This window comes from Epinephelus lanceolatus, chromosome 16 (genome assembly GCF_041903045.1).
Source record: "Epinephelus lanceolatus isolate andai-2023 chromosome 16, ASM4190304v1, whole genome shotgun sequence".
NCBI classification, from domain to species: domain Eukaryota; kingdom Metazoa; phylum Chordata; class Actinopteri; order Perciformes; family Serranidae; genus Epinephelus; species Epinephelus lanceolatus.
The window spans coordinates 9,834,828-9,848,917 of NC_135749.1; the positions used below are offsets into that span (position 1 = coordinate 9,834,828).

The 14,090-nt window shown below is 40.1% G+C and overlaps 1 protein-coding gene across 4 annotated transcripts in view; it reads left to right on the forward strand.

Moving 5' to 3' along the window:
* glcci1a (glucocorticoid induced 1a) overlaps positions 1-14,090 on the forward strand; it is a 30,687-nt gene that overhangs the window by 1,643 nt on the left and 14,954 nt on the right. For all 4 annotated transcript variants that reach the window (XM_033636920.2, XM_033636918.2, XM_033636922.2 and 1 more), the window contains exon 2: positions 13,353-13,504. In XM_033636920.2, the coding sequence (XP_033492811.2) occupies positions 13,353-13,504 (152 nt within the window). The remainder of the gene's footprint in view (positions 1-13,352; positions 13,505-14,090) is intronic.

Consider the following 14,090-nt stretch of genomic DNA (forward strand, 5'->3'; position numbering starts at 1 on the left):
GAGGTAAATATGTGAGGCTATGGATGCCCGTGTGGTGATGATGCAGTTACTCTGTCGAAGATAAACAGGGCTCCCTGCTCCACATTACATGGATGATTAGTCAGATTTTCAGTATCTGCCATGAACACTGGCAGCTTATTATTAATTCGCAACATTATGGTTGTTTGCCATCATTGAAATGGAAAGAAATATGTCGTCAGCTGGTAGCTCCATTGCTTCTATGGCAACATTGGGGCCTAGCAGTCTGTGAGACATAAACAGAGCCCTCTGGGCAAGCAGGCCAGCCTCTGCAACTGCATGCATACATGTAAAAATACATGAGCAAATGAATGTGTGTCTGTGCACAAAGAGGAATACAATGTCCTTGCAAATACAGCAAATTATAATTTTTTTTTTTTTTGCAATCCAGCCAATATATAGCATGTGTCATGGCTACTACATCGTTACCACATATTTATGTGAGGAGCTGTTAGCTGTAATGTGTCAGCTCTGCTCTGGATGAAGATATTACAGGCTATTATGTGCACTTGACTTTGCATCTTTCCACACCGAGATATCAATGCTGGTAGCAGTGGCGCGTCCAGGGCAATTTGATCGGGGTGGCCAAGGTGGGGCATGAATCAAGCCAGGGTGGCACTTAGCATGGTGTTTTGGGCAACTGCCAACAGCCAATAAACACACAGAGAGAAAGCTTACGGAAAGCTGCTAGTGCCATCACTGTCTGACTTATTAGATAGATCCGTACATGAGCTAACATTACCTCACATTAGTCCTCTTCATGCTGCTGTGGACATTTCAATCTGTTTATATTGTTACGGTCATTAGTCACAAATACTTTTAACCTGTCAATACAAAAATATAAAGCTGCAATAATCAATATTTTTATATTAACAATGGATTAAACGACTGTGTAATGGAAAATGTATGCCTATTGTAAAGCTAAGATGCTGCCATCAGAAATTGGAGCCACTGAATTTAGTTCCCGCCCATACACACAGGTTGACACAAAAACCTGTCAATCAACCTTTTTATACCATCAAATAACTAATTAGATTAAAACTTATCAGGAAAGAATTGAGCATACATTGATGTGAGAAGAACTACCTAAAATGACATTTGAAACTTTAATATTTTAGCTTGTTCATGTCCCATCTGCTAACATGTAGGGGGCGGGCACACTGCAGCCAGCTACCGTTGTAACGCCATCCAACTTTATAGAGCGGCGGGTCCCAACTGGTGGGTCGTGGTTCAGAAGTGGGTTGTGAATCCATTCTGAATGGACTGCAAGTGACTCACAAACGTTTGTGAAAGCACACTTTATTTTTAAGTACAGTGAATTTCTGGCACAGAGCTTGTATTTGAAGTGCTGTTTCCCGCTGTAGAGTGGGTGACTAACGGACAGCTACTTGAGACAGACAGCAAATTAGCTCGATGACATAGCCAAGCGCAAGTATGGCGCTGAATATATATTTAACTGTTTGGACCTTGAACTAATGACTAGGGAGAGTGCTCCAGGGATGACGTTTTTCTGTAGGCCAACACAGAAGTTAGTGTCACCCTGGCTCCCTTTTCCACATGCCTCTGGGATTTTTCCTTTGAATTTTGGATCATTGCTGAAAATAAATAAATAATGTCTGTGGCAGACATTTATGATACTTACACATTTTTCTCAGCAAGATAATCTTAACAAATGATCACTTTTATGATTTTTGAAGCTTAAATTCAATCACCAGAGGTAAATAGCTAATGTTAGGCCTTGAACAAACTTCACCACGGTTACATGACTTGACATTGCCACCACAATGAGGCTGTGAAGCTGTGTTCAGCGTGATGACGTTCTGTTGTCTCATTTAGCAACTTGTTAGCAACCGCCTTTTTGAGGACACATAAAAGCCTCTGAATTCACTTCAATTCATTTACTGATGTATTTGATGTCGTAGAACAAAACATAAAAGTCTCTTAAGATTATGTTAACCAAAGACCATGTTTCAGGCATCTAACCAAAAACCCGTTCAATCCACTGACTTAGAGATGAGGGAACCAGGAGTGCTAAAATGCTAACTCATTTCCAGGTGTTAGGACTCATTCATGGAGCATTCTAGTGAATTAGTGAATTTATTTCGGTCATTGACAACTTGTAGAGTTTGAGTACACAAACAATAACTCATGCACAAAATTTATACATTGAATAAAACAATAGTTAATTTCCTTTCAGTACTGAAAACCAAAACATAAATATCTACAAATGCACTAACCAAAAAGGTATAGGCTGAGGCCTTAGCTTATTTTGCCTACCCTTCTTACATTAATAAGGTTTTGTCAGCTCCCTTTGGAAAAAAGATAAAAAGAATGAAAGAAACGAAACAAAATATGTATTGTGTACACAAAAGGTCCCAATGCACTTGGTGAATGGTGTGAATGTGAATAGTGTTCATAATTCTGTTTTGTATTTACTAATAATATTATTTTTAAATATCTTTTTAAATCTGTTAAGCATATTGCATAATTTCATTTCTATTTCTGAATAATTCCATAAGTTTACACCTTTTACTGTTATACATCTTTGCTTTACATTAATTCTTGCCTTTGCTTTTTGGAACATGCAAATCCCTCTTAGCTGATATTGGCTCACTCTGACCTGAAACATCCTCTGGATTCTTCCTGGAAGCAGATTGTTATTTACTTTATACATAATTTGTGCAGTTTTAAAGTCAACCAAATCAGTGAATTTGAGGATCTGTGAATTCATGAATAATATGTTTGTATGTTCATGATAATCAGCTTTGTTAATTATTCTTATTGCTCTCTTCTGTAATATAAAAATTGGGTTTGTGATAGTTTTGTAAGTGTGTCCCCAGACCTCCACACAGTAAGTGATGTATGGCTCTATGAAGGAGCGATACAACAGATGTAATGAATTTCTGTTGAGAATGTATTTTGTTTTGTTCAATATTGCAATAGATTTTGATATTTTGTTCTTAATATGATTTGTATGTGGTTTCCAGCTTAATTTGTGATCTGTAATAACTCCTAAAAACGTATTTTCCCAGACTCTTTCTATTTCAATGTTATCTATCATAATTTGTGTTTGATTTTGAGTTTTACGATATCCAAATATTATATATTTAGTTTTATTTAAATTTAATGACAGTTTATTAATATCATACCATCGTTTCAAAGTTTCAAGTTCTTTTTCCATTGTATCCAGAAGCTGTCTCAGGTCAGAACTGGAGTAAAGCAAATTTTTGTCATCGGCAAACAAAACAAAGTGCAACAGCCTGGACACATTACAAATATCATTAATATACAGAATAAATAACTTTGGACCAAGCACAGAACCTTGTGGAACCCCACATGTAACCCTCAGTAAGTCAGACCTTTCATCATTTAGTTGTACATATTGATATCTATTATCCAGATAGTTACTGATCCATGAGTATGCTATCCCTCTGATCCCATATCTGTCCAGTTTCCTCATGAGTAGGTTATGGTATACACAAATCAGGGAACCACTTCTTGTGTTCCCTAATCTTTTGGCACCACCATCACTGCAGTGGCAGGTCTCAGTGTCTGCTGCTGCCTGCTGACAGTGACAGCAGCAAGGTTTTAGTGTTTTTAAATGATCTCAGCTAATTGGTGACAAAGTTTGGCATGACTTTGCACTCTAATGTTTTCTGCATCTGCTGGAAAAGGCGACTGTAGATGTAACTGCAGCCATAACAAATGAATGAGTTAAGAACACATCAGATGTGTGTTCACAGCTGCGTTCACTGCCCCCATGTGGCCATAAAATGAGTTAGTTAAGCAATATGACATAATAGTGAGTGCCGTTGTATTGGACATCAGCACAACTGTGATTCGGTCATAGACATGAGGCTGCAGGCCGAGTCTAGCTCAGGGATTTTATAGAATAGTCGATTAGTTGGCTATTCAACTAGGGCTGAACGATATGGAGAAAATTTCATATCTCGATATTTATGCCAGATATCTCGATACCGATACGATATGACTATGGGTTCAGTGAAAACTAAGCATTCTTTATAAAAAATTTTAAAAAAAAAACGAGTCCGAACCATTTTCTGGAAGCCCTCTTTAGTGACTGAATACATGGGAATCATGTGTAGCAATATGGTACGTTATAGCATTTGTAATGTCTTTGTGCCTGCTGGACGTCGATTGGTATGGCATTATGCTACTGAATGCATCGGCAATCCGACCTTGCTTGGGCTTGACACAGGAGGACCCAGATGTCCCTGCCGTGTCTTTTAATGCAAGGCACTGTTCATACAGTCCTCGGTAGTGTTGTCATGGTACCAAAATTGGGACCCATGGTACGATACCAGTGAAAGTATCATGGTTCTGAGTAGTATCACAATATCACAGCCAAAATGAGGCAGATGTGCCTTTTGTCATTTATAAAAAGATAAATCACTTTTCTATAATACATCAGTGATATTTCAATGGAATAAATTACTTATTGACTTATTCATACTTCAAAATCAGCATCAATCAGTGATTAACATAGAGGGGATCAAAATAAAATAAATAAATAAAATAAAAATCAACCAGCCACCCTCCTCCCTTCATAAGTAAAGAACAGTCCCTTCATAAGTAAAGAACAGTCCCTAAAGTGCGGTGAGGTTTGTGGAAATGTTAACGGTGTTGCACATTGTCTGCGTGTGTGGCCATCAACAATGGCAATGGAAAGTAGATAGCCTTAAGGTAGATGTTGTAAATTACTTTTATTATAACAACGTTTTGTGTGATAATGTATGCACTGTTTAATAAATGAGTAAACATCGACACAGGTGCTCTGTTATTGCCTCAATATTTGGACAGATGTATTTTCATTTCAAAGTTCAACTGTAAAGAGCTAGATGCACATCAGAATATGTGACCTCACTGAATCTGCATAATAATGACTTTAAACCTCAAAATAACTGTTTTCAATCCTTCTGTCATCCTCTCACATTAATATGGACACATATATTTGTATTTGGGATCATCACAGCGATAGAAACACAGAGGTCACATATTCTGATGGCTGTACAGCCGTCACAGATTCCGACGGTCACAGATTTCGGTGCAACAACGGCTCGTTTCTCCTCTGACACGTCACATACCTGTGTGCTGCTACGGCTCGGCTGTTCCGGTACTACTGGGCAGTCATGACACCAACTTATTCACCTGGAGCCGGGCTTCTCGGTCGCCGGTAGCATCGCGTCACCAGGCTCTTCACGTACGGCGAAACGCCAGTAAACCACGTTATCTTGCGGCTGCCATAGCGTTCCGCCGTATTCCCGTCTGTGACCCCCGTTCAACCCACAACCGGTAAGTTTCGCCTTTCGTTTCTGCTGTTGAAATCTGTACTCACACAGCGTGCTGAATGATTTAATTTGCTCGAACAAAACTGTTTTTAGTCGCAAATGTGTTGTGTATACTAGCAAGTTGCTAGCAGCAGCACCCGCCCTCAAGGGGATGTTTGTGATTGGCTGGCTTTGTTGTCGATCCAAGGCAAGCAGGAAATGAGGTTTGTGATTGGCTGGCCGTAGCTGTACATTTAGGGCAAGCGTAAAAAGGATGTTTGTGATTGGCTGAGCTGTACATGCAGGTCAAGCTGGGGAAACTCATGGGGAAATTATATCGTCAATATCGTTGCCTTTTGGGATATTAATATCTTGCATGTTCATATCTCGGTATAGATACGATAACGATATATCGTTCAGCCCTATATTCAACTATCAAAATCGCTCGTTGACATGGTGTATCGTTGTCGACTAATCCCTCATCTGTGGTTTAAGCAGGGTGCAGTAATAAAGCAATGGCATTGTATCTACAGCAGATATGTCCTGAAGGCAGACAAGACACAGGAAAATTCTTTCTTAAGGAGCTGCAGCATTTATTAGCACACAAACTATAAACTCCACTTTGCATTTATCTGTTATCTTAAGTGCTAGCCTAAATGTAAACTCTGCTCCAATCGCTCTCCTTTGTACGCTTTCACGGCATTTGCTGTCACTCTAGCTCTACAACACACTCCTTACGAACACACACACACACACACTCAAAAACTACTGACTTGCTCTGCTATCTCCGAATGACCTTTGCTACTCTTACATTTGTTTGAACAATCGTTTTTTTACATTACGCCATGCTAAATAAACAGAATTTCTAGTAATTCTAGTGGTATACAAATATTATTCGTAGAGAAGGAAAGACTCCCGCTGTCCCTGCATGGAAGTAGTTCCGTTGTTACAGCAGTCAAACAGTATCTCCAGCAGATGAGCCTGCTCGGGGTTTAGTCCAATCAGATCACAGTTCATTTTCAAACGGCCTCTCAGAGCCAATCGAGGACTCTGTTGTCTCACCTACCTCCATGTCCTGCCTACATTAGTTTGCCTAATGCTTTACTCATTGAATTCGAGATGTTTTTGACAAGAATTAGTCATTGTTATTGGTGTGAAAAATATGATATATCTTCCACGATTAAAAGACTCGTTGAGTACCTTTTGGTAGCCGTAAAAGGCTACTAAAATGCATCGAGTCGTTAGCACCCCAGTCTAGAAAGGGATAGTGTTTACATAGGTTGTCAGAGTTTACAGAATTTAAACAAGATGCAAAATTTAATTTGCCTCTGTAAGCAGGTCTGTGATTTCAGGTATTTATTTTTTGCAGTTTGAAATGCTGATATGACTGGTCTTTATCTTGGCTGATGTTTATTTGCCATGATATTGAAATACAGAACCTTATAAGATCCATAACAATATAACCTGTGAAGAGATGGCTCAAGAATGAGAAAGAAGATTCTTTTTGTACATAGTGTAGATGCTCTATGTATGAGTACTATGTGTAACCCTAACCCTCCCTACTGTAAACCGTTCACTGCCATTCATTGTGCAGGGGTGAGAAAACAGTGTCATATTGAATGACACACTGTGACAAATTCTATGTATGAAATGAGGTGCAAAAACTCTGAAATGGTCCTTTTAAATAGAGGCTTCTGAATAATGTATGAGCCTCTGGTGGGAGTGTTTCTCTACGGTTTGAGATGGTCATATGACTCAAAGTCATGCCGGATGACCTTGTTATTCCAAAAAGGTTTTCAGCATCACCCAAATGTAAGAATGAACCCAGAGTCCAGACGAGCTCTGAGCAACTGTAACTAACACAACAAGACTTACACACTGTGGTTGTATAAATCACACAAGGCCTGCGGCTCTACTGATTCACTGGATATACTCTAGTGTTGTCCTGGTCAGCACTACAGTATTTGCACAGGATGATACACTTTGTCCTATTGCACAGGGTGCTGAAATTTAGGTCCTTTTTGATGCTTTGTCAATAAAAACAGTTCAGTACTTGAATTTCCCAACATTCGGAACTTGTTGTTGGTCAAGCATGTCTTCGGTTTAAGTGATGGGGCGGATGAAATGTATCATTTGTCTGTATTTCCATTAGGTGGCAGTACTAGCAAGGTAGCCAAGTCAGGTGCTTCTGCGCTGGGCATTGTCGCTAATTTTCATTGTGGCGAAACATTGGAATTCTAACTTTTAGGTACATCACGTGATACCAAAAAGACATTTTCCCATTGACTTACATTGGCTACAGTTACATGATGGCTTCTCATTCAGAATGAAATAAATCTGAATGAAATCATTCGGAATTAAAGTTTTTCCAGGTAGTTTACATGAGAAATATTCATTCCGAATGAGGGTTTACACGGGAGATCAGTTTAATTGCCTTTATTCGGGTCTGCGCAAGGTTTGGGGCAGGGAAGGTTTCTGATTGGATAGGGGACAGGGCAGATGTTATGTGTTTACGTTTACCAGAAAAAAACACTGTAGTCCTCGCTCCGGATAACAAGATGCTTGACGACGCCGTTCTTAGTGCCTTTTTCGGGCTTGTTTTGCTTATATTCTTGAAGCAGCAGAACGACAACAACCTTGTTCTGCTAATGCTTCGTCTGTTGAGGAGGAGAAGAGAGGTAGAAGGTCGAAGAAGGGAGATAGAAGACCATGCTTTGGCGTATGGAAACCGGTGAGTGCAACGGGTCCGACTGCTCTATCTCAGCCCTTTGCTATGCAGCCCGTTGCTATGTGCGCTACGTGCACTACGTCATCGCGCCAGAAGGGCAAGGAAACGAGCATGCACAGAAAGACTGGAATGAACTTAGGGGGTGATCACACAGAAATGAGATGCTAGAGACGCGGACGCTTCAAAGACGCTTGAAACGCTGGAAGCGCTTATTCAATGTGCGCTAACTACTGGCATCTGATGCTCAGAAAAGCTGAAAATATTTTAACTTTTCAGTGTCTACGCGCGTCTAAAAAGAAGTGTCTACAAAAACGCACGTCTAAAAAGACGCCGGAAAAAAACTCGTCTAAAAAGACGCTTGAACGCGCCGATACGCGCCGTATCATAGGAAAACAATGGTTTTACTGATGTTGCGTTTCTAGCGTTTCATCTCAATGTGATTGCTCCCTTAAAGAGGAATGAGCGTTTACATGCACACAAAATTCTTTCATCCGGAATGACAAACGGAATAAACCACCCCCTTGAATTGGATTTAATTTTCAATCGGAATGACCGTTTACATGAACACTTTTAATCCGAATGGCCTTTCATTCCGAATGAAAGTGGAATTAAACTGTCCATGTAAACGTACTGACTGTGAAACAGACATCTGTAAATCAGTGGATACATTTTTGAGCATCACAACCCCCACACGATAACTCGCTTCATCAGAATTTGATCAATTTAGTCTGATAACATTTTGAAAGTCTAGTAGAGCAGCTCCATTAAATCATTTTGTCCCCATTCATACCTGAAGTTAGCCTCTTGGGTTGCGAAAGTTTCTAGTGTGCTTGCTCCAAGACTGCGAACGGTGCGGGTAATTTTATACGTGTGAAACTTTTTTGGCTTCATGCGCCACTGAGCAGCTTTCATAGGAATGAAAGGGGCCTCACCTCCACGCTGTATCCAGTTCTCTTTATACATCCATTGCTTGATTAGTCTATGGCAGTGGTTTTCAAATTTTTGTGCCCAAGGTACACCAAAGGGCAAGCCAAAATCTCACCTGTATTTATATCTGTGCAGGTAGCTTTCACATTACTCTGTACAATAAAGCAATCCATTGTCCCACTCATGGCTTTCTCCTTTTGGCTGCCAATCGGGGCTTTAGATGCGTCACACACTTATAATATCTACGCATGAACGGTGACAAATAGGTTCCCCGTGAAGGTTTTTTAAATTGAATCACAATTTTAGCTAGAGTTTGCCCCTTTATTAGACAATGGAGCACCCAACATACTGATACAGTCAATTAAAGATTGATTGATAATGTTTTGCACAGGCTCAGTTGAATATTGCAATTGTAATGTGTGGTTATCACAAAATCCCACAGCACACCTGTGCCACGGCACACCATTTGAGAACCACTGGTCTATGTTAAGGGGACATGCACCTGTGTATTCGTTCCAATTGATATAGCGTGAGCCACAGCTTTGACTGAGTGAGAAGCAATGCCTTGGCCTCAACATGTCTACTACTGACACCAATAGCGTGTCATCTTCATTATGAAAACACCTCCACATCCTGAACTGGTTCACAAAACAGGCTGCTAAGGTCTACGGTGGGTCTACTCTGCCCACAGAGCCAGCGCAAATCGCAAACCTCATGACATAACCACTGTTGTTATGTACTTTTAAACTTGTGAAAATGGGAGCAAAATGAAAAGTGTTCCATTTATGTTATGTGCAGTGTACATTTAATAAACTGCTTTGTCACGCACATGGAGTTGGTGGACTACACCATACAAAGAGTATATATTTTGACAGAAATCTTTAAAAACTTTGTCTGTGTTTTTGTGTTTTAAAACGGTTGGTTCAAGGGCAGGGCGTCGATGGATTGCTACTTGACCACTGGGTCAGGAATTTGTCCTTGTGCTTGTTTAGTTCTGACCTCGGTGCGACCTCTGACCACAGATGTTACTGCAGGGTTATAGCAGACTACACATCACAATGTGATGTCAAAGCAGAACTCAAGTTTTTGTCCTCATCTTACAAAATCTTGAAAATACTTCCTGCTTCAGCATTTAGTATAAAGACAGCCAACTCCAGAGGCAGCTGTAGCTCATTTACCATTTACTCCCATAAAGCTGGAGCTGTGTTTACCAATAATATTCCTACATAACTTTTTAAAGGGACAGTTCATCCTTAGTTAAAAATAATTTTTTACGTCATTGGTAGTGCTTTCTATCAGTCTAGGTCATTGCAGTTGCAGTGTTGGAGATATCGGCAGTAGAGATGTTTTATTTTTGTTAATGTTTTTCAGGGCAGTGACATGATCAAAAATGTGAGAAATTTGAACCGTCATTGGAAAACCCAAACAGAAGCTTTGAATGTAATAAAATTACAGTCGGTTAAGTCCTGCTGGCCAGTAATATCTTTCAGTTTACCAGCCATTTGACTATGCCGAAACATAAATGAAGCAATGGAAAAAATCAATGAAAACTGAGCAAAAAAACTGTATTCAAATGGTGACTGGAGGTGTATAATTACACGCTGTCACATGCTATTTCAGTCAACACTGTGGAATTGTAGAAGCATCAAAAGTTAAAGTGCTGGAACTTAAAATTTTTATTCCAAAAATCGTTAAAATCCCTGAGGAAATACAGTGCATAGAACAACACCTCAAGAGTGTCTGTTTTTCTTCAGTGGTGTGATGATAGCTGCATACTGAAGCTCTCATGCACACTGGGGTCATGTAAACACTCATCAGATGACAGGAAGTAGTAGAGTAGGCCTTTTTTTAGTTTGGGCTTTTTATCTGAGCCATGAAATCTTAAAAAACAGTTTGATTTGCCACAGGATTAGTTTTCAGATGTCCATATTTGGTTTGTGCTGTTGACATTATTTAACCAACAAAATGCTGACGGGCTGTGTAGTCATAGTTTTGCATTTTTCTTACTGCTTACTGTGCATGAAAGTCCAACGATAAAGATGTGGCTGGTTTATCAGATAGTGTTTGAAAAATACCTACATTGGTTTTTTGAATTAAAGGTTTGTTCTGGTTTATTGTAACACAGGTCTGGTTTTCACAGTTTAGGCTGTTAGTGCTAACACTGATAATTGTATCAAGATAATTGCTTAGATTTGGGAGCATGGTGCCATTGTTAAAATTAAGTGTGATGGGCCAAGAAGCACAAATCATCATATCAGTGCAAATATACACCTCCATATTTTTGTTAAACATAGAGGATTGTCCTTTCAAAGCTCGCGTAAAAGCTATTTCCCAACATATGCCTACAAGTTGTTAGGTCACCATTTACAAGGTTTTAACTCTTAAATATGTGATAGCAAAACACTGTAAAAAAGAAATGCAGTCATGAAGAAGGATTTTTTTTTTTTTAGTTCAGCCTATCAAAACATAACACTGTTTCAACCTTTCAAAGCTTTTTATTCATTTTAAAATATGGGGTTATATTCATCTCATACATATACAGTTGTGCTGAATGGGGAAAGTAACCATAGAAACCAAAACCATTTTTTGTACCAGGCTGAACGTGTTTATTTCTGCTGTAAAGTTGGGCATTTTAGCATGGGGGTCTGTGAGGATTGACTTGCTTTTGGAGCCAGATCAAATGGCCATTTGAGGCACTGCTGTTTTTGGCACTTAAGCATTGACTTCATTTTTCTGCCCTTGAAGTTTCTGCTTGGGTTTACACCATGTTACAGCACATTGGTCAAACATGAACACTGCTGCACCACCTATCAGAATACTTTGATATTGTTACCTTGAGATTTTATTGAATCATTGAAGCTGGTGCTTCCAGTGATACCAAATCATGTGTGCTTAATGGTAATAAAGGTGTCCCGCAAAGGTCTATTTTGGGCCCTCTTTTATTTACTGAATAAATAATAATATCTGCCACTTCACAAAAAGGCTGGCTTTTCATGCAGTTATTCAGTTGAATTATATATTTATTATTTTGCACACAGCTCTCTGTTGAAGAGAGATCCTGATCTCAGTGAGGGTAGCAGTTTAAATGATTAGCCTAACTATAATTATTAACCACCTAACCAATGTAGTAACTTTGAATTTCCCCTTATGACACTGTGCCTTAACTACAAATGTGTGTCTCTGCAGCCTGTGTAACAAGGGATGATTTTGCCTCAGTGACAGAAGTGGTAGAAGGAATTAACTGCCTGCTCACAGTACGATGAGTCCTGAGATATATGTATGTAACACATCTGTACATTAATACATAGAAAGACATATCTAGCTTCAGATTCTCAGTTCTTCATGAGACACATCACATGCTTGATTAATAAAGACAATATCATGTCTGTGGAAGCTCTGGCACTCTGCGTTAGATAATTATAGCAGATTCACTGAAGTACTGGTTTAGAAAAGTCGTCCTAAGGAGGAGCTGCCGTGTTGAGCTACTTAACATATATGGAAAATAACTTCCAAGTCTAATTTAGTCCCCGGAGTGTACCTGTAATCCTGTGGATATGTAGAAAGTGACCTCGCCCTCTACCTTGTTTAATAGGATTCCCTGTTGTTGGACCAGAAGCCAGTACACCAGATTACGACAGGGACACTGGCCAGATGAGGTGTCATGTGTGAGCACGCAAAGGTGTGGTCATTACTCTTCAGGCCTCAGAATATGACAGTGTGGTTATTACAAAACATGTTTCCCACAGTGCATGTTTCAGAGGACGATGCTGACTGTGAGAAACTGTCGCACTCGTATTTATTTAGATGGAAGGCTTTGGCAGTTGTTGGAGCTCAATGAATCTGTGTATTTATTTTCACCCTGTAACACGTTTAATTTGTGAAGAAAACGTTTTCTCGCGTGCATCCAGTGAACGAAGAATCCAAAAAAACTGAGGTAAAATGGGTGTTTGTTTTGTGTTATTGTGTGACTTTGTGTTTTAAAGGAGTAGTTCAGATACAGCAAAGTCACACTTGTGCAATATTTCCCTATATTTGGCCGTCAGTGAAAGCACAAACCTTGCACCAGTTTCTGAGGTCTGTGTGAAATTGGTATGTCAGTGAGATATTTTTATCAGGTTCAGGGCAAATGTTGGCCACCGGAGTGCTGAAGCCAGAGGAGAAGGGCCTTGCAGAGTGTTAAACGGTGCTCACCAGTGAGTGGCTAACTAGTGGAGCACAGGGGGTTTGTCAGATCTTTTTTTTCTGCTTGAAATGTACCACAAAATAAAAATAATGAGAGCGGAAGCAAAAAGCCGTGTAGAGCTTCAGATTAAGGTGCTAGGCCTGTGTGGCTACTAGTGTCGTGTTACACTGAGCTGACGTGTCTCTGTCTTGTCTTTTCATCTGTGCAGCTGAAAGGACAAAATCCCAGCAGGTGCGGAGCACGGGGGCCATTTGGCGGACTTCCTCCCTGGGCACCATTACTGGGCCCTACCTCACTGGGCAGTGGCCTCGTGACCCACATGTGCACTACCCATCTTGTATGAAAGATAAGTCCACACAGGTGAGCACAACTCCCTGACCCCTTTTCCCCACATGTGGTGTATCCCCTACAGAGATGAGGTCATGTGGCATTTTGGTGACAGAGAAAAGAGAAAGCAGAGGTATTTATTCACTGCTGTCCTGAATTGGACAGTTGAGGCAGTGTGTAGGATGGTACTGATGTATTAGTTGTTTATATGAGTCAGCTGCCTCTCTGTTTGTCACTGTCAGTAGAGGCTTCAGTCTGCACGATGCACTCACATGAATGCAAGATGCACAGGATATTTTAACTCCTACACTCATCAAAAAATGGTTGCATATGTGACCATGTTGGTTGCAGTCTAGAGCCCTGCCTATGCCACAGTAGTACTGCTCTGTGTCATGCTTGACTTTCTTTGTGCCCACACCTTCCTGCCCTGTGATCATCTCACGCTGTTCCACCTCAGATGTCCCCACACACACTGGTCTATACATCCTGTTTCTTCCAGGTTGTGTGACATTTACCACCTACGCATCTGTGGGGCTTCAAACGCTAGATGACCTCTTTGCTCTTAGCTTTATTATTAACTATTGAAGTGATACAAAGGCGTCATTGTGACGGTGTGCAT